Below are 18,089 nucleotides of genomic sequence, written 5' to 3'. Positions count from 1 at the left end.
TAAGAGGAACCTGGCACATGGGAAGAAGAATCCCTAAACAGTGCAGAATAGGATGGCATTGAACCTCAGTTTTCTAACTAAATAAAGGTGTTGCCTACTCCTCTTCCTCCCTTTCCTCCTCTAGTCCCTCCTTATTATTGAGTGCTTATCAAATAGCTGGCACTTTGCTAAATTCTATACATTGGATGCATTCTATCCTCCCCACAGCTTTTGTGAAGATACCATCATCTCCATCTTGTAAGTGCGCTGGCTGAAGCTCTGAGAGCTCAAGTTACTTGCCCAAGGTCCCAGAATTTCACCCAGGTCTGTTTAATGTTAAATCCTTGCTTCTCATACTGCCTTCCACAATTATGCGACAGCACCTGGCATAGAGGAGATACCTAATAAATTAATAATGAGTAATAATTATTATTATTAGTGAATATAAGTTCAACAACATGTGGTGCTTTGGGGATTTAGCAAGATGTGGACAGAACCCAAGGTATCCTTGTGGCAGTTACAGAAGAGGAAAAACTTTATTTTTTTGAATAAACATATTAAAGTTACTATGTTTCAGGCATTGTTTTAAGTACTCAACACCAATTATCCCATTTAATCTTCATGACAAGCATATCTGGGGAGAGTATCATTATTCTCATTTTATAGGTGAGGGTGCTGAGTGACAAAACAGCTACTCTAACTAGCTCAGAAACACAACTAGTAAGCAGCAACGCCATATTCAGACCCCAGGCGGTCTGGCTCTAGAACCCATGCTCTTCATCGCTCCACAGTGCTGCCTCTCTGAAGATCAAGTGGAGCCAGAGCATGGAGTCCCCATGTACCCAGCCAAGGAGCACACCCCCTGTTCTGTCCCTCAGATCAAGGTCTCTGCCATGCCTGTTATACCAGTGAGTCTTTAGGATTTACCATCATGGGTAACAGCCATAGCATCATCAAGACCCTTTTACATACCTGAAATTATAAGCTTTGTGAGAGGAAGATGTACCTGTTCATTTTGTATTTGTAGCCCAGAAATTGGCAGATACCTGGCATATGTAAACGCAATAAATATTTATGAAATAAGTGAAAGAAAGTTCCATCAAATTGTTCAGGCTTCCCATCTCAGATTTCTTAAAAAGATGACACATATATCAGAAATTGGGTCGGTAACCAGAATTTAGAAACATTTATTCATAAAGATGTATGTACCCCTATGTTTATTGCAGCATTATTCAGGGTGGCCAAGACATGGAAACACCTGAAATGTCCTTTGATAGATAATTGGATAAAGAAGACATGATACATATATACGATAGAATACTACTCAGCCATAAGATGAAATACTGTCATTTGAGACAACGCAAATGGACCTTGAAAATATCATGCTAAGCAAAATAAGTCAGTCAGAAAAAACTAAGAACCACATGACTTCACTCATATGTGGGATATAAAACTGAAACTCATAGACACAGACAACAGTATGGTGGTTGCCAGAGGGAAGAAAGATGCAGAGTAGTAAAGGGTAAAGGGGGGGCAAATATATGGTGATGGAAGATAGTTAACTTTGGGCATTTGGTACACAATGCAATAAAGAGGTCATGTATCATAGAAATGTACACCTGAAACCTATATCATCTTATTTAAACAAGATCACCCTAATAAATTTAATTTTTTTAAAAGTTACCACTGTGGAAAAAAAAGAAATTGGGAAACTACCCTCATAAATTGTTACATTAAGATGATAATATTGATAAAGCAACTTGAAATCTTTGGTAGAGACTGTCTTTATTAGGGATTCCTATCACAACAAAATAAACAAAAATACTTTAGAAATCAATTTCCAGGTTAGCTAAGCCAAAATTAATTTTGTGTACTAAATAATCTTTTTAATAAAAAATATTTTATTTATTTTTAGAATGAGGGGATGGGAGGGAGAAAGAGAGGGAGAGAAACATTAATGAGTGGTTGCCTCTCCTGCACCCCAACTGGGGACCTGACCTGCAACCCAGGCATGTGTCCTGACTGGGAATCGAACTGACAATACTTTGGATTGCAGGCTTGCGCTCAATTCATTAAGCCACACCAGCCAGGGCTGAATGTCTTTTGCTAACATGTATTCTTCAAGAATGTCCTCAAAACACTCTGAAATTGTCTTAACAATTACTTTCATGAGTTTTTTGTCTTGAAAATTGATCTTCAACTTGGAAAAGTCTTAATGGCAATAATCTGCAAAGAAGACTTGCAAGGATTTAAGGCTTAATTGGAGGGAGTTTGATCTGAGTGGGAGTAAGGTGCTGAGGAAGAAAACAGAGTTGAATGTATGACCAAAGGAGCAACCAAAGAAACCAGTGCCTGTCTCAGAACTGTCAGGAAAAGGAGTTTCTGAATGCATGTCTCCTGCGAGCTCATGGGAGAAGCAGGGGTAAGGCCCCCGGCACACCAAGGAGGTGATTTCTACTCATTTTCACAGCCCTGCAGGTTTCTTTCTTTGTTGAGGTCAAAGAACACAGCTGATGTAAAGGAGATAAGAATTGAGGCCCTGTAGTAGGCTTCATCATCGAGGCTCCCTGAGGGCAAGGCCTTTGCTGGACCCACTGCTCTAACCCAGCATCTAGATAAGTTCTGGCACTTTTAAGCATTCAGTCAATATTTGGTGATTGAATGAATGGTGTGTTGCATCTACCTCAGAATCAGAATTGCCTAGTTTACTAGCAGTGTGGTCAGGGAATATTCCTTCATTTCTCTGAACTGGCTTTCCTTTTCTTTCTTTCTTCCTTTTTTTTTTTTTTTTTTTTTTTTTAATGATAAAATGAGTACTTACCTCATAGGACTGTTATATGTAGTAATGATGATATCATATGTAAAGCATTTAATTTAGCATCGTGCTTGCTACATAGGAAGCAATCAGTGTAATTTCTGATTGTTGTTATTGTTGTAATTATTGACATTATTAGTAGGGGCTAATAGCTGCTGTTAGATCTGACATTTGGGGAATTACCTGCCCTCCCTCACTCCCTGCCATCCAGTTTCTTTTTATCTAATGCAAAGTGGAAAAACTCAGGTTTCTTGACTTTCGTGTATTTTATACTCACACAACCTTTACTTTCCCGCATTACATATAGATGCCTGAAGCTGTTTTTACTGGAGATTATCCTTCATGCTGAGCTACTCAGTGATGATTCTGAGCTAATTTACAATTAGCATGGGGTAAAGATTGGGCTTTGGCCTGAGCCAGGGCCTATTCTCACCCCAGATGGTCTAGGGCTGAGGTTATGTCTGAGCCCCTCTGCCATTGCCCATCTGTGGGGGGCTTCCTGAACCCCTGGACAGCCAGGGGCTGGAACGTGTTCATTCATCATTCATTCACTCGTTCAACAAAATTTCTCTGCTGACTCTGTGCCTCGGTGTCGGTTGTTGTCTACATATCATAGGATCATTATCCAGGGCAGGTGTTTCTTGCCTATTCAGGCTTTCCTCCCACTGCCATTCTCCATGGGGAAGAGCAGATGGAGAGAAGCTTATGAGTGTGACGTCGTACAAGGTGAGATGGGGAGGGAGAGCAGTCATGAGGGCATGGGGCTGGAGGGTGGGGGGTGGAATCAGTCAGCTCAGACACAATTAGGCTTATGCTAAGGAACCTGGCAGAGAGAAAGGACCCTTTCCTTTACCTCTGATCCAGAAACTGAGCACATGCCATCTCAGAGGTTTACACACTGGAGGCATCCCAGCTCTCTGCTGCAGCCTCTTTCAAGCCTGGAAAACAACAGGAGGCTGGCTGGCTACTTCAAGTTGTCAGCTGCCTTTCACAAGAGGCCTCTGGAAACCTATAAATTTGCTGCCGGTCCCTTCCAAGTTGCCTGGGTTCAAAGAGACAATTTCATAAGAAACAATAATTAAAGGATTTATAGTTCTTTGTTTTGCTTTGCTATTTGGGAACAGAAACCTCTCCCTTATAACATGCAAAATACATCTGTTGAGTGCCCACTTTGTGTCCAGCTCTATGGTAGGAACTATGTAACATTTTTTAAATGCTTGTCACAATTTAAGAGGCTGGTATTAGCATCTTTTTTTAAAAAAAAAGAAATAAGAAAAAATTTCTAAAAGGTAAGTAATATTGCCAGATTTATATACACAACTAGTAAGACAAAGCTGTAACTGAATAAGCCTAATGTGTGAAATACATGTGGAATGTGAAAGGAAAGCTGAAATGGAGCTTATTCAGGGTGGGTGCTGATGTGTAAAATGGGAGAAGGTGGTGGGGCGTTTATGGAATAATTTTATCTAAAGATCAGGATGAAAGTCTTCCCAGCCCAGGGTTCTGAACAGTTCCTACTCAAAGTTAGTGTGGAAGAGGAGGTGCCAGAAAAGGTCTTGTATTTACATATACAATGAGACAAAGGGGAGCATAGAGAGAAAAAGGGTGGTTCCTTTGGAAAAAAAAAAAGTCAAAAACAGAATAAGCATTTTAAAAGAAGTTGTGAATGTATATTTATTCTTTTATATCTATATCTATCTATCTATGGAGAGAGAAATATGACACTGAATAATAGAGTGTGAACCCAAAGTGCCTGCTCACACTTACAGGGACTAACTATGAGAAAATACCAAGAACGAAGGAGCCACGGGGATACCACTCATGGATTAAAGCTATTTATGAGAATAAGAAATCTTAGAATGAGATTATTACTCTTGTTAGGTCCCTCTGGGAAGTAAATTAAGTATTTGAGGAGGTATATGCTATTCTTTTAGATCTCTACATTACATTTACTGCGACATTGATAATGATATGCCTGCTGCCTTTGACTTTCAAAGGGGGCTTTCTCAGCTCCAGGAAATGAGCCCTCCTCTGTGCAAGGTGCCATGCTGGGACTTTGAGAGAGACAAAGGCTCAGGTCATACTCTCCTTGGTCTTAAGGAGCTTGCAAGCCAAGGGTGACACCACAGCACATACACAGATGTAGGTGCAAGCTCCAACCCAGGTTCTATGTGCCAGGTAGGCATTTTGTCAGTCAATGCTATATAGGAATGGGGAGTGGGGTGGGGGGATAAGCATTACAGCTAACCCACCTTCAGTTGGATAGTCATTTATTCATACATTCACTCATTTATCATTCAGTAAATATGCATTGAACATTATTATGACCTCCCATGTGCCAAACCCTTCAAATAAACAACGGGTGAATCAGCATCCCCAACTGAAGTCTAATGAAAATGTAGTCTGCATGATTAATTTCTGTTGGCAGAGCTGGATTGCACCCTTGAATTATCCCAGTCTCTGAGACAATTTACCTGGTGACCCAAAAACATATGCTTTATGGGTGATTGGGAGTAGTTTTTAGAATGTTTCTATGTTTAAAATTCACTGAGTGCTGTTCAGAGTTCAATATTAGATGTTAGTCTTTTTAGCACCCTTGTCAGTTACAGTTAATCACCTAGACTGCTCCTAAAATACATTTCCAAAATGATTAAAGCATGATAAAATTTTAGAGCTGAGAAAGAACCAATTAGTTATCAGTTTTACTAGTTTTTTACACAGATTATTGATTTCCCTTAAGAGCACCTAATAATAATAATTAATAATATCTTGCAAGAACACCGTGAGTTAGGTACCATTATTATATCCATTTTAAAGATGAAAAAACTGAGCCTTGGAGTGGGTAGGTGACTGTGTAGTGACATGTGATCACAGAGAGCACAGGGCAGAGCTTGGAGTGAGGCTCCATCCGAGATCCAGCCAACTCAACGCTCTACTGTGTTATTCCCTTGGAAAATAAAAATCCAACAGTCACTTTTAATTTTTAAAAAGACGTAAAAGAAATGGTAATTAAAAAAAAACAGTCTATGGTGACTAGTGCTACATGTGTCTAACCCTCATTCAGTTTGGCAATATTGGTAATCTCATACCAGTTTGAAGCACTGACTAGCATTTAGAAATATCTCTTTTTAATTAAAATATTAAATAATAAGTGCCCTTTTAAAATAGAGTATCATCTTGGTGGGGAATCAAGCCTCTCCTTTCCAGACCTGAAAGAATTAGGTCAGATTTGGGAGCCGAGGGGCTGGGGTGTGTTGTAGCAGTTCATATGCAGAAAAGTGAGCTGAATTGAGGAGATCACTAATCTTAAACAAATAAATCAATTCAACTAGCCAAGAATTTCTTACAGATCCAATTCATATTTGAAATGCATGGAACATGATTTATTTCTTCCTAAATAGTGAAGAGTAGTATCAAATCTTGATATTGAATCTTACCAACTTTACTAAAAAAAAATTCCTCTGGTATTAAAAAAGAAATTCTAACCCTACGGCATCATTATTATTTAAATATGTGGAAGTTGGCAGCTTACTGAGATGAGAACACAGAATGTAGAGTTAACTAGCAACAGAGGTAAGAAGGACATTCTTTACTTCTATTTACGATGCCCTGGAACCTACTCCTATCAGGAAAAAGAAAAAATGATGTAAGCTTCTGAAAAGGTAAAGGAGGAAGGCAAATATCCCACGCTGGTCTATCTATGTTTGGGTACCAGTCAAACACTCCTGACCACTACTGTTGACAAGAATTGTTTCTGCTTCTTCCTGTCTGATCTGATATTCTCCAAAGTAAAGTTTGCTAATCACTACTCTCAATGAATAACAGCTAGACTGGGGATCCTAGACACCAAGACAAGGGCACGTGTCTTCACATCTTGGCATCCTCCCGTGCCAAGAAAAGAAAGCCTGGAAAGCGTAAAGGGAAAGAATGAATAAATAGCAAATATAACCCCAGAACTGATAAGAACTCTTAGATGCCAAGGAGGTGGATATATATATAAACTTTGGTACCAGTCCTTAAGCAGTACCCAGTTGAACTCTAGAAATGAACACCTCTATGAAGTATAATTTGCATAGCATCTTCTATAAGGGCAATGAAAGTTCAGGAACAGAGTAAAGGGTGTAGTTGGAGGGGAAGGGCAAGAAACTAGGTGTGTAAGGGGTGGTGGGTAGTGAAAACTCTGCATGTGTGAAATGGAAAGGGGAGGTTACCAGACCTAGGGTCTACTGGGCAATGTGTGTATTGTGCTGGCCAAGTGACCAGCTTATGAAACGCAGAAATACCAGGCCCAGGAATTTAGTCCTGATAGAGCAGGAAATCTCTTGAGTCCCACCCTCCCCTTTCCTCCTGCAAGTTAAATATAAATATATCCTTACTAAGAGAGAACAAACATTGCAACTTAATATGTGTACCATTAAATCAAATTTCTCTTTTAGGCTTTTGAAATGCAAATGACGGGCTTGCTTTCACATTCACTTATTTATTCAGTCCACAAAAGTTATGGAGGACCCGCTAGAGCTAGAATTTTGTTAGGCACCACAGGGGGTACAGATGAATAAAAGTTGGTCCCTATCTCCCCAAGAGTTAAGGCTCTATGATGGGAGACAAATGTCCTTACAAGTACTTACAATAGGAGCTAAGAATGTAAATACAGGAACTGTAGGGGCTCAGTTCCCGGAGATATTATGTGGAGGTGGTTTAGAAAATTAGCAAGGTTTTTCAGACAAGTTGGTTTTTAAATGTTTAAAACTCACGGAGCTTAAATTTTATTTATTTATTTATTTTGAGGCAAGAGCCAGGGTCAGGGCTCTGAAGACACATGCAGTGGAGAACAATGTGGTCTGATCTGGCTGGAGTGCAGTGTTCCTCAAGGGGTGCCATGGTGAGGGGCGGTTTACCTGCATTTATGCCCAATCGTCCAGGCTGGGATCAGGCCGAAGGAAGCAGAGCTGACATTTGATTCCGCATCTCTGTTCTTTGATTTAAGCATTTTTCTGGTCCCTTTAAAAAATTATCCTCCTCTTTCCTAAAGAGAGTTCCAGCAGTTGGGGGGTGGGGACCATTTCCTAAAGTCAACGCCTAAGTTAAAGCTCTGCAACGCTGTCCACGGGCGATTTGAATCTCGCACCAGAAAAGGAAAGGGGTGAGAGGCAGAGTAGGGGGAACCCACTTGACAACATCATCAGCCCCCGGGAGACGCCAGCCCCTGGCGGGACAAGCTGCCTGCCGGACTTGGGAGCGGGGCGCCAGCACCCGCTTGAGCTCTGAGCCCCGCCCGCACTGGCGGGCAAGGGGGTGAGGAGGAGAGGGAGGGAGGGAGGGAGGAAGCGCGAGAGGGAGGGAGGAAGAAAGGGAGGGAGGCGGCGTCATGTGATCCGCTTCCCTGCTCCTTTAAGCGTCCACAGGCGGCGGAGCGGCCACAATCACAGCTCCGGGCATTGGGGGAGCCCGAGCCGGCTGCGCCGGGGGAATCCGTGCGGGCGCCTACAGTCCCGGTCCCATCCTCGCCGCGCTCCCGCACCCCTGAAGTTTTGCAGCGCCCAGACAGGAGGCAAGGGAGGAGGGAGCGTGAGAGGAGAGCGAACAAAAAGCACACCCTAAAACATTTATTTCCAAAAGAAAAAGAAAAAGGGGGGCGCAAAAATGGCTGGGGCAATTATAGAAAACATGAGCACCAAGAAGCTGTGCATTGTTGGTGGGATTCTGCTGGTGTTCCAAATCATCGCCTTTCTGGTGGGAGGCTTGATTGGTAAGTGTGAGAGCTGCAAACTTTTCCCCCTTTCTCTCTTTTCCGGCCCCTTCCCTCTTTGCTTCTTGGGCTACTTGTTACAGTATCACTGTCTTGCTTCTATGATCTAATTAGTCCGGCTATTGTGCTTAAGAAAGCAGAGCTCCATGGGGCTCCGTGGGGCACAATCCAGTCTAGTGGCTAAGAGAAAAGGAGGGGAAAAAGTTTTGGCCTAGTTTCAGTGCCCACTTGAAAGGAAGGAAGGGGGTGGCGGGGGTGGGAATCTTAAGCATGGCGACGGATCGCGCGAGGAAGCGCTGGGTTACAAAGTTGATTGCTGCACCCCCCGCCCCTGCTTTTTCCCGCGTTCCCCCCTTTTTCTCTCCGTTCCCTCCAATTCAGTCCCGGAGGGCAACGTAATCGACTTTATTAGGAACAACAGAAGAGTCGGGGAACTGCGCCCGGCGCAAACCCGGAGCCCTGTTACAGGGCAGTGCTCCTTGCCTGTGTAAACGCATTTGGTCGTCTCAGCCGAGGGGTGAGAGTTTGTATTTTGGGTCCCGACCTTCGCGCCGTCCTCTTCCTCGCCCCACCTATCCCACCCCGCGCCTCGGCAGTCGTAAGGTCCGAGCGGTGGGCAGGGAGGCGGGATGGGGTGGGGTGCGATGGGAGAAAGTCCTTGGCTGGTGCTGCGGGAAGTTGGAGAGGTCAGAGGGGAACAGCGTATCCGAAAGGTGTTGCTTTTGGCCTGGTGCCCTCTTACGAATCTGCCCACCCCCACTTCTTGGAGCCCCAAGAGCCTGTGAGTCTGTAGCTCCAGATCCTCTCTGGCGTCTTGGAAACCTCTCCCGCCCCCGCCCCCGCCCCAGCCGGAGCCCAGTGCAGGTGACAGCTCCTCTGGCCCCAGGCTAACGTGCCCGCCCTCGGGTACCTTCCGCGCCGCGCACCTCCCGGACCTCTCCGAGCCTAAGAGGCTTCCGGAAGAAGAAGATGGTCTCGTGGACTTTACCCTCGAAAAATCCTACCCCCCGCCCCGCCATCCCGCTCTCTCTCCATCTCCATCCATCCTCCCGCCTCTCCGAACAGTGGTGTCCCATTCCCCCTCGAGATTTAGGACATCCCGGCCCAAACTTCAGCGCCAACTTTGCAGACGGCGCAGATGGAAGATTTTGCTCCCTTCTCGGATTTGTTAAAACTTCTCGGAGTGGGAAGTACACGGAGGGGCTTTCTCTACGCTTTCCTTTGCAAGAGTCCGCGGCACGGGCGTCGTACTCATCCTAGGGATGAGAGCTTGGGCACCTCGGATCCTGTGCGTGGCGTTTTGTCTCCAGACTTGGGTTTGATGGGAACAAACTGAAGGGAGACTGGTTCAGTAAATCTCTGTGACATCTAAGCTAATTGTTTAAACAAAGGAGAGTGGCTGAAGCTTCACCGAGGAGAGAAATTTCTGGAAGAGATCATGCCTCTTTCTCAGTGTAGGTATCCACAATGCAGAAAGGGGTTCAGAGTTTTCCAAGCTCATACTCTCAATTTGGGCCAAACAGAACCCTCCCCACCCCCAACACACACACACACACACACACACACACACACACACACACACACACACACACACACGTTGGGCTTTTTTCTGTTAGGAGCCCCTGTTTAGTTAGGTGCAATCTCCATATTTCCTTATATTGGATTTTTCGAGGCTTTTAATACATTTTCTGCTGGGAGCGGATGGCAGCCTTCCCTGTGCCCTCACAGTGATTATGCAGCAGTTACAATTACACCTCTTGTCTCTCTTGATGAGCAGTTGCAGTTAGATGCCATTGGATCTTGTGTGATTTCAGTGGCAGACCATAATTAAAATTTCTTGCACCTTGTGCTTTCAGGATTAAATTGGCCTATTATCCCTGCCTGACCTTCATCCTCTTTGAGGTTTTTGTTCAGGAAGCGAACCATTACACATAGTTCTCTGGTGTTTGTTGGTATATGTCACCCCCCTCTCCCAAAACCTGATCCTAGCCTTGAAGAGCCCATCATCCACTGTTCTATGTTTCCTAGGGCACTTCTGGAATTAGTATAATTTCTGGAATCTTACACTGGGGAGTTGGTTCAAGGACACTGATGAATAACTCCTGGACTTCACAGTTGCAGTAGGGTTGGAACATTTGTATGTTCAAAGAGGGGTTTTTCTGAATTCAGTGGTGCCAAGAGTTGTTTCTCCCAGAGAACGGTTAGTGACCATACTTGGTAACAGTCTCAAAAAGTTAGGGATAGTTTCTAACTGTAATTAGATATTCTCTTAAGTAAATAAATTGCTTTATTTCCAACCTTCCTTGAAAAAGAAAATATCTGTGTATAACACTTCTTGGGGGAAATTGTGTAAGTTTACTGTTTAGCTCCCCTCCTTCCTCAGTTGTCACAGCTTTGTCCCCAGTTCTGGGTGGAAGACTGAAAAGATCAGATCCAGTCCATGTTAAGCACTTTGAACGGTGACTTAGCCTTTTATCTCGTCCATTTAGAGCAGCAATTTTCAACCGGTGTGCCGCGGCACACTGGTGCATTGCAAGAATGTTTTAAAACATGCAGCACCTGGCTATTTAGTCAGGGGCACTGACAACAGCCAACACAACAATGGTCGTCTGGTGTGAATGAATCAAACTTACACCTATTATTTTTGTCAGATCGGCAAAAAATAGTATTTTTGGTGTGCGGCAAAGTTTTATAATTAGTTTATGTGTGCCATGAGATGAAAAAGATTGAAAATCGCTGATTTAGAGAATTTTTCTTTCTTTTTCTTTTCTTTCCTTTTTTTTCTTTTTTTCTTATTTTCTGTTAAAGAAATCTTGGAACTTGGGTACACTGCAAGACCCAAACATGGGAAATAAATACCAACAAAAGGTAAGTGATACGTTTTCCCACCAAACTTCTTTCGACTGGAAAGCAGATGAAACTGAGCAAAGAACAGACCTTCAGCAAAGTGGGCGAGTGGAATCAGTAGATGAAGGAGCATTTTGTAGCCTGAAAAGCTGAAGTTCAGAAACTTCTCCACTCTCCCCAGTGAGAATTCCCTAGTTCCGCTGATACATTAGAAGTCAGGTGTCCTGGGTGGGAAGTGTCTTTGTAATATATCTGCAGAGGTCAAGGGAGAAAGTGAAATTTTAGGGGTAAATTGGCCGTAATATATGTTCCTTTTTGATCACTGTTGTCCCAGATGAAAGGAAACATCATAACCAAGGAAGGCAAGGATCTGAATGGCAAAGCTCCTGATTTTAAGGGTATAATTACTACACACACATATACAGAAAACAAAAACAAACACCCCAAACAACAATGGCAAAAAGTGTATCCCAAAGTGACCAGGCAAATCAGTTAACCAATAAGCTTCAGTCTCCTCAGAGGTAGGTTAATGAGTTTAAGTTTTCTTTCAGTTATAAAATTGTATGAATTTTTCACTATTTAGTTTGATATGAAATTTAGACTTGTGTTTGACTGCAGCCTTCCAGAATTGATGGGGAAATTTTAAACATTAGATAAAAAAGCAAATAGGATTGCATTTTAATTAGCCAGCTTAAACACTTCCCTGCCCCAATGGCCTTCTTAGAACCAAGTGTGTGTGTGTGTGTGTGTGTGTGTGTGTGTGTGTGTGTGTGTGTGTGTGTGCGCGCGTGCGCGCGCGCGCTTGTTTTGTTTTTCTTGTGCCAGTGACTGTATACTGCTAAATCTTTAATGAGATTTTGCAGAAAGGCTCTGGAAAGCAGTATCCTATATGATACAATTCGGGTTATTTAAAAATTCACTGAATTATACTATGCTTTTCTTAAAACTTTGAGCCATTATAAAATCTTGCATCTGTTTTCTTATGTATCGAAAAGGTTCCTTAAGTGGCTAGCTTCTTTAGTATTTAAAACTCATTAAAAAATTTAAGAAACCCCTGAAGGAAAAATAAAGTTTTAAAAAAATATAGCTTAATCTTTATCCTCCTTAAAAATAAGCCTGCAGAAAGTTAAAAAAAAAATTTCCTTTGATTTCACATTTGGTGCATTTAGTTCATGAAGAGGCAGCTGTAGGAGTGAGGGGGGTGGGGAGGAAACCATGTGCCTTGAAACAAGAGTGTAGCCGCCAACTAAAAATCATGAACTTGAATCCCTGGCCCATTATGTGCAATTTGCTCAGCTTCAAATTAGTCATGTCTGGGGGATATAATGGTTGAAAAGCAGGTCACTGCTATCACCTGTTCTAAAACTGTTAATAGTATGAAGATCAGCACTGGATGAGTAGAAAATTATTACATTTATTATCACATTTTCTTAAGTGTACACATAAACGAAAATATTTCAAACTTAAACTACAAATAAGTATCAACAAATTACCAGTAATTGTTTCTCTAGGAAAGATTACTCTTCCTTTCAAAAGTTCACTATGTTAGCACATTAATGTGAGAGTATTATGTGTGTGTATATGTATTTTGTACACATACATACATAAATAATTAGTTTTCTCAATTTTTACATGGACTTATCTACTGCCTTTGCTATTACTGTTTAAATGGGAACTATTGGTGATCTTGATTGTGGTCTATTCCTGTGAGTTTTGTTTCTGTGATTATTGTTTATTTAGAAGTTCCAAGATTTTAATAATTTAAATACAATTATGCAGAATATATAAGAGTTTGCTTCCCATTACATTAGGTTTTAAGCTTGTTGCAGTACTTATTATATTTTAGCATGTGTTAATAATGCAGGACTTTTAATCCTGCAGTGTTTCGTATCTGGTGAGAATCTTGAAAAGAATTAATTAATTGGCCTTTGGTAAATGTTAGCCCATATTTTTCTGTATTTGATTCTCCTTTTTGTAAAAGTTTTATATCTGACTAAACAATGTCCTTTTTTTCCCTCTTTGCAGAGTATCTAATGTGGCTTGTAGGAGTACTGCAACATCAAACATTTTATAAATTTTTATAATTGAGATTACATTATTTGACTTAAAAAAAACTAAACTACCTACTTGGTTATTGCAACAAAATCATGCTTGTGCTAACAGTCTTTAATCATACTTTCATCTAATTGTTCAGTAAAGCCTGTCTAGCCTTCTGTTGGAACTTTCTCTTTTCCCTATTAAAGGTGAGAAATATATCCTTGAAATAATAGGGTAGCTTTGTAAGGTTTTCAAGTCCCCTGCCTGGAACCCATTTGTAGACTCAAAGCCTTCCCTACCTAGTTGACATATTGCAATAACTTGGCCTTTAATTAAAAAAAAAAAAAAATCCATATAGACTGAAGAAAGATTCTTACCTTATATGTCTCATGAAGAAGTGTTTCTATGGAGATTAAGAATTTGAGATTTTATGACGGTCCTTAGCTTAAAGCTCATGTGTGTCACATGCCTAATGTGCAGAAATGCTTTTTAAAACATTTTATTTATTTATTTATTTATTTATTTATTTATTTATTTATTTATTTATTTATTTTTAGAGAGAGTGTAAGGGAGGGAGAAAGAGAGCGAAACATTGATGTGTAAAACATCCATCGGTTTCCTCTTGCACTCCCCCTATCCGGGACCTGGCCCACAACCTGGGCATGTGCTCTGACTGGGAATTGAACCAGTGACTTTTTGGCTTGCAGGCTGATGCCCAATGCACTGAGCAACACCAGTCAGGCAAAGTATTGATTAGAGCCTGCTGTGTGCCCAAAATAATGGCTGCAGTACTGACTAGGGTGTAGGAAAGAGGGGACTTGAAACCTGAGTAACCTAGGGAAGCCAGAGGTAGAAGAGAGCCCCTCTAAATACAAGTTGACCAGCAAAATATTTTTGAGGTAAGGTTTCTAGCATCAAGAGAATTCTCACTCATTTACTGGGAATTTGAGAACATGTGACATGATGAGGCCTGTTAATTATACCATCAAATAATTAATATTTCATCTTGAAATAAATATATTAATAAAATAATATAAATAATATTTAACATGTTAAATATGCACTATGTGTCAAGTGTTATCTAATTTAATACATGCAAAGCCTTGCCAAATTCGTAATGCTGTACCCAGTAAGCACATAAGTAAACTGAAGTACAGAAAGTTTCAGTAAAAGTGCTCAAGATTAGCTAACTAGTCAGGGGCAAAACTGGGACTCCAATCTGACAATAGAGCCAGAATTCTCAACTATTAGCTGTTCCTGCCTCCACCTCCCAAAATCTTGACTTCAAGGTGTGAATAAAAACGGTTTAAATACAGAAAGGTATGATGAGTAACAATAGAAAAGCAACTAATTTCTTATTTTTAAATTACTGGATAACATAAAAAGGAAAAGATATCAAATATTATGATAAATGAAATGGAGTCCAGCTGTACATAGCAAAACAGCCCTTACACAGGCTAAGGGAGGACACCTTTGATATGTCTGCATATGCCAGTCCAACCAATTTCATACAAGTTCTAACCAGTCTCCATAATTGTATGAATCATCCACTGCCTGAGCAGCCAAGTTCATTAACCATAATGTGTTTCAGTTCTGCTACTTTAAGGAAGATTACTCGATTCTGTTTTCGCTAGTTAGTGGTTTTAACATATTTATATTGTTATGTAAGTCTGGACTTCAAAGGAAGAAGGAAGTCAACTGAGGTTGGAGAGGATTTTAGAGGCTGTGAATTGGCAGTAATGGTAGAGCAATTGAAAGAAGAGCCTCCGACTGAAAACTGAATATTCTGTTCCCCAAAGAATAATTTTGTTTATATTCACACCCATGCTTAATAATGAGGGCATTTCAATCTGGAGGCTTCCATGCTGACACCATGAATAGGTACACTCTGTTCTTTGGAAAAACTGCTGATACATTTTTTCTACTGAAAAATTTGTTGTGCTCAATTTTGACAGAGACTCTTGAGAGGTGATGGCAAGTAGGGAACATCAAGACATGACATGACCATTATTCCATTTTAGGTTTTGTGTCTTCTCTGAGCTGTTATAATGGTGGTCTAATAGACAAATGAGCCAGATAGGGACAGTTCCCAGAGAAAGTACCTGGATGGGGATTGAGATCAGAGTGGAGGAGAGGAACCTGAGGTATTCAAGTTCTCAAAAGATCGCTATACAACAGAAAAGAGCAACTCATGTTTTAAAATACAAAAATATTAAGGTTCTAGCCTTTTACTGCTCTTCCCCTACCCGCCACACCTCTAATAGGATTTTGTTGAGCAGCAAAAACAATAATCAGATTGCCATCCAACCAGCAGTGAAAGACCTGGCTTACTATGATTTGCTGCTATTTGAGGATTTTCTCAATGACTATGGAAAGCAGTTTGTGTGTATTGATTTATTTAAGATCATAACAACCTAGAGAAGCAGGTATTTTCCCCAGTTTTCAGATGAATCTGGAGACTCATTTAAGGAACTCTTCAGAGGTTACAGGTATAGTAAATAAGGGGGCTGGCTCTCAAGCCCATGTGCCTTGACTGAATTCTAAGCCTTGGTCTTAAGTCTAATGCCACTCTCCTCCTATTGTCCGTTCAGTTTCCACAGGAAACAGAGGGTGGTGTGTGATGAAACTAATACTGCACAGACTCAATAGAAGATGTAAGCTGTCTCCCCTTTTTCTGCTTCTACCCATTTCCCAAACCACATATTCTCATCACTGCCCGGGTACTAATCATGGACCTAGTTAATTCCTAAACAAATTATCCTGATTTCAATAAGTATTAACCTCTGACACTAGCCATTGTAAATGTTGACCAGTGTTGGGGAGCTGAACCTGAGAAAACTGTACCCCAGGTTCCCCTAAAAAGAAATTATTACAAACGGTGACTGAAAATTATACTTGAAAATGTGTCAAAATTACTGACCTCTGAATGCTCCAGGGACTTGGCACACACCATAGGTCCTGAATCCAGTTGTAGAATACAAGGGAGGGGAATGTGGGTGTGGAGAAGAGAACCTGGGTGTGGGGAAGGGAGATGGGAGTAGAATACAGACTCATGAAAGGAAAACTTAAGGCTTTTGTAAACATATGAGACCATGTCTCTGGGACACAACTTGTACCTGGATTTCTAAAAACCTACTTCTGATGTCACCCTGGTCCCCCTACAATCTGCTATGCTTGTTTAAATCCTGGCCTTCAAGTACAATCTTGTCCTTTCTCTTTGTCTTTCTTACTGTTCTTTTAATACTCCCTGATAAAGAGGTGTTCTATCTTCACTGGCCCACAGGAATTATGATGCCTTCTTAAACTTCTGGTTAATTCCCTGGGTTAACACGGAGGCTTTATCCACAAAACACGTTTCCAAAAAAACAGAGGTAATTGAAAGAAGAGGTCAAATTATTTTGTTTTGGCAAGGCATTATGATTTTTCTTTAGAAAGAAGGTAATGGGTCTGTAAGTGAATCGCTCAGTTTTTTTGTTTTTTTTTTAAGCCCCAGACGAATAAGGCCTAGCTCAGGAGATCTGGTTCCCGGTCAGTCCTGGCTGAGCCCCGCCCAAAGAGGGAGCTGCTCCTGTCAAGGCCGCAGCATGCAGTGGCCAGAAACTTGGCTGGAACTCTGCAAGTGACTTGTCTCACTGTTATCAAGTCACAAAAGTTCCTTGGCTCCCACCCTCTACTACGGTGTGGGACAGAGCCCTCTTATGTCATGGGTGATCATTGTGAGGATCTTGAGGACATGGCGCCCTTTGGGGTGTCCCATTGAACCGGGCACACCGGAGATGCAATTCCCAGAGGACTAGCTTCTGAAACTGTCAGATTAACTCCACAGCCATCTCTGCTGCTTTTTTTTTTCTGGCCCGCTCTGTTCTTAGACATGGAGGAAACTCAATCACGATGCTGTTTATTTTCTATTCTTTTTCTTCTTGAGTCACCACCGCTTTGTCAGATAACTCCAGATTCATGGATCTATTGAGGATGAAGGAATGGGATTGACCCAAAGCATTACCCAGTCTGTATTTGAAAAACGTCATTCCGTTCTGCTTCCTAACATTAATTTCCATGCTGTAACCAAATGCCTCATAATAAGCCTTCCCCAAATAGTAGATATTATTGCAGAAAACTAGTAAATAAAACACAAGTCTAAATCATTCTCCTAAGCATACACATTTTGTCCCTAAGAGAATCCCACATGCTTTTACTCAGGTCTTATTTATTAGTTTTGTGTTTTGTACACATTTATTTTTTCATTCATTCATCCATTCAGTCATTCGTTCATTTAGAGTGGCAAAGGGAGGGAGGGAGAAGAAGGAGAGAAACATCGACCTGCAATGTAGATTTGTGACCTTTCACTTTGCAGATTGATGCCCAACCAACTGAACTACACCAGCTAGGGTGAGTTATACACAATTTTAATAGAGCTTGGTTGTGCCATTTCTAAGTCTGCAACAGTTGAGACATTTTGCCCCAGAAATCTTCTGGCAGTAGAGAGATGTAGGAGTATGGTCGGTAACATGAAGACAAAGGAAGAGAAGGAAGAATGCCTAGGAGTCTGAAGTCTGTGATATGGGCAGGTCATTTCACATCTCAGTAGCCCCACTGACAGCATCACTACATTATAGGCTGGTAGGATAACTGACTCTACTCTGAAGTGGTCTTATTACTTGC

At 41.4% G+C, this 18,089-nt stretch overlaps 1 protein-coding gene across 3 annotated transcripts in view; it reads left to right on the top strand.

Annotated features, from left to right (window-relative positions):
• Positions 1-8,172: 8,172 nt before the first annotated feature.
• The window catches only part of WLS (Wnt ligand secretion mediator), a 101,484-nt gene continuing 91,567 nt past the window's right edge, over positions 8,173-18,089 (top strand). Inside the window, exon 1 of one of the 3 annotated variants that reach the window (XM_090269595.1) lies at positions 8,173-8,543. In XM_090269595.1, the coding sequence (XP_090125721.1) occupies positions 8,438-8,543 (106 nt within the window). In that variant the 5' untranslated portion in view covers positions 8,173-8,437. Of the gene's footprint in view, positions 8,544-11,351; positions 11,412-18,089 lie in introns of those variants that run through there. The other 2 variants (XM_090269594.1, XM_090269596.1) reach the window with 2 other exon arrangements.

Source organism: Furipterus horrens, unplaced genomic scaffold, assembly GCF_987537825.1.
Source record: "Furipterus horrens unplaced genomic scaffold, mFurHor1.1.pri manual_scaffold_3, whole genome shotgun sequence".
In the NCBI taxonomy this organism is placed as follows: domain Eukaryota; kingdom Metazoa; phylum Chordata; class Mammalia; order Chiroptera; family Furipteridae; genus Furipterus; species Furipterus horrens.
The sequence above is the reverse complement of the archived record's forward strand: the minus strand, read 5'-3'. Positions and strand labels throughout refer to the sequence as shown.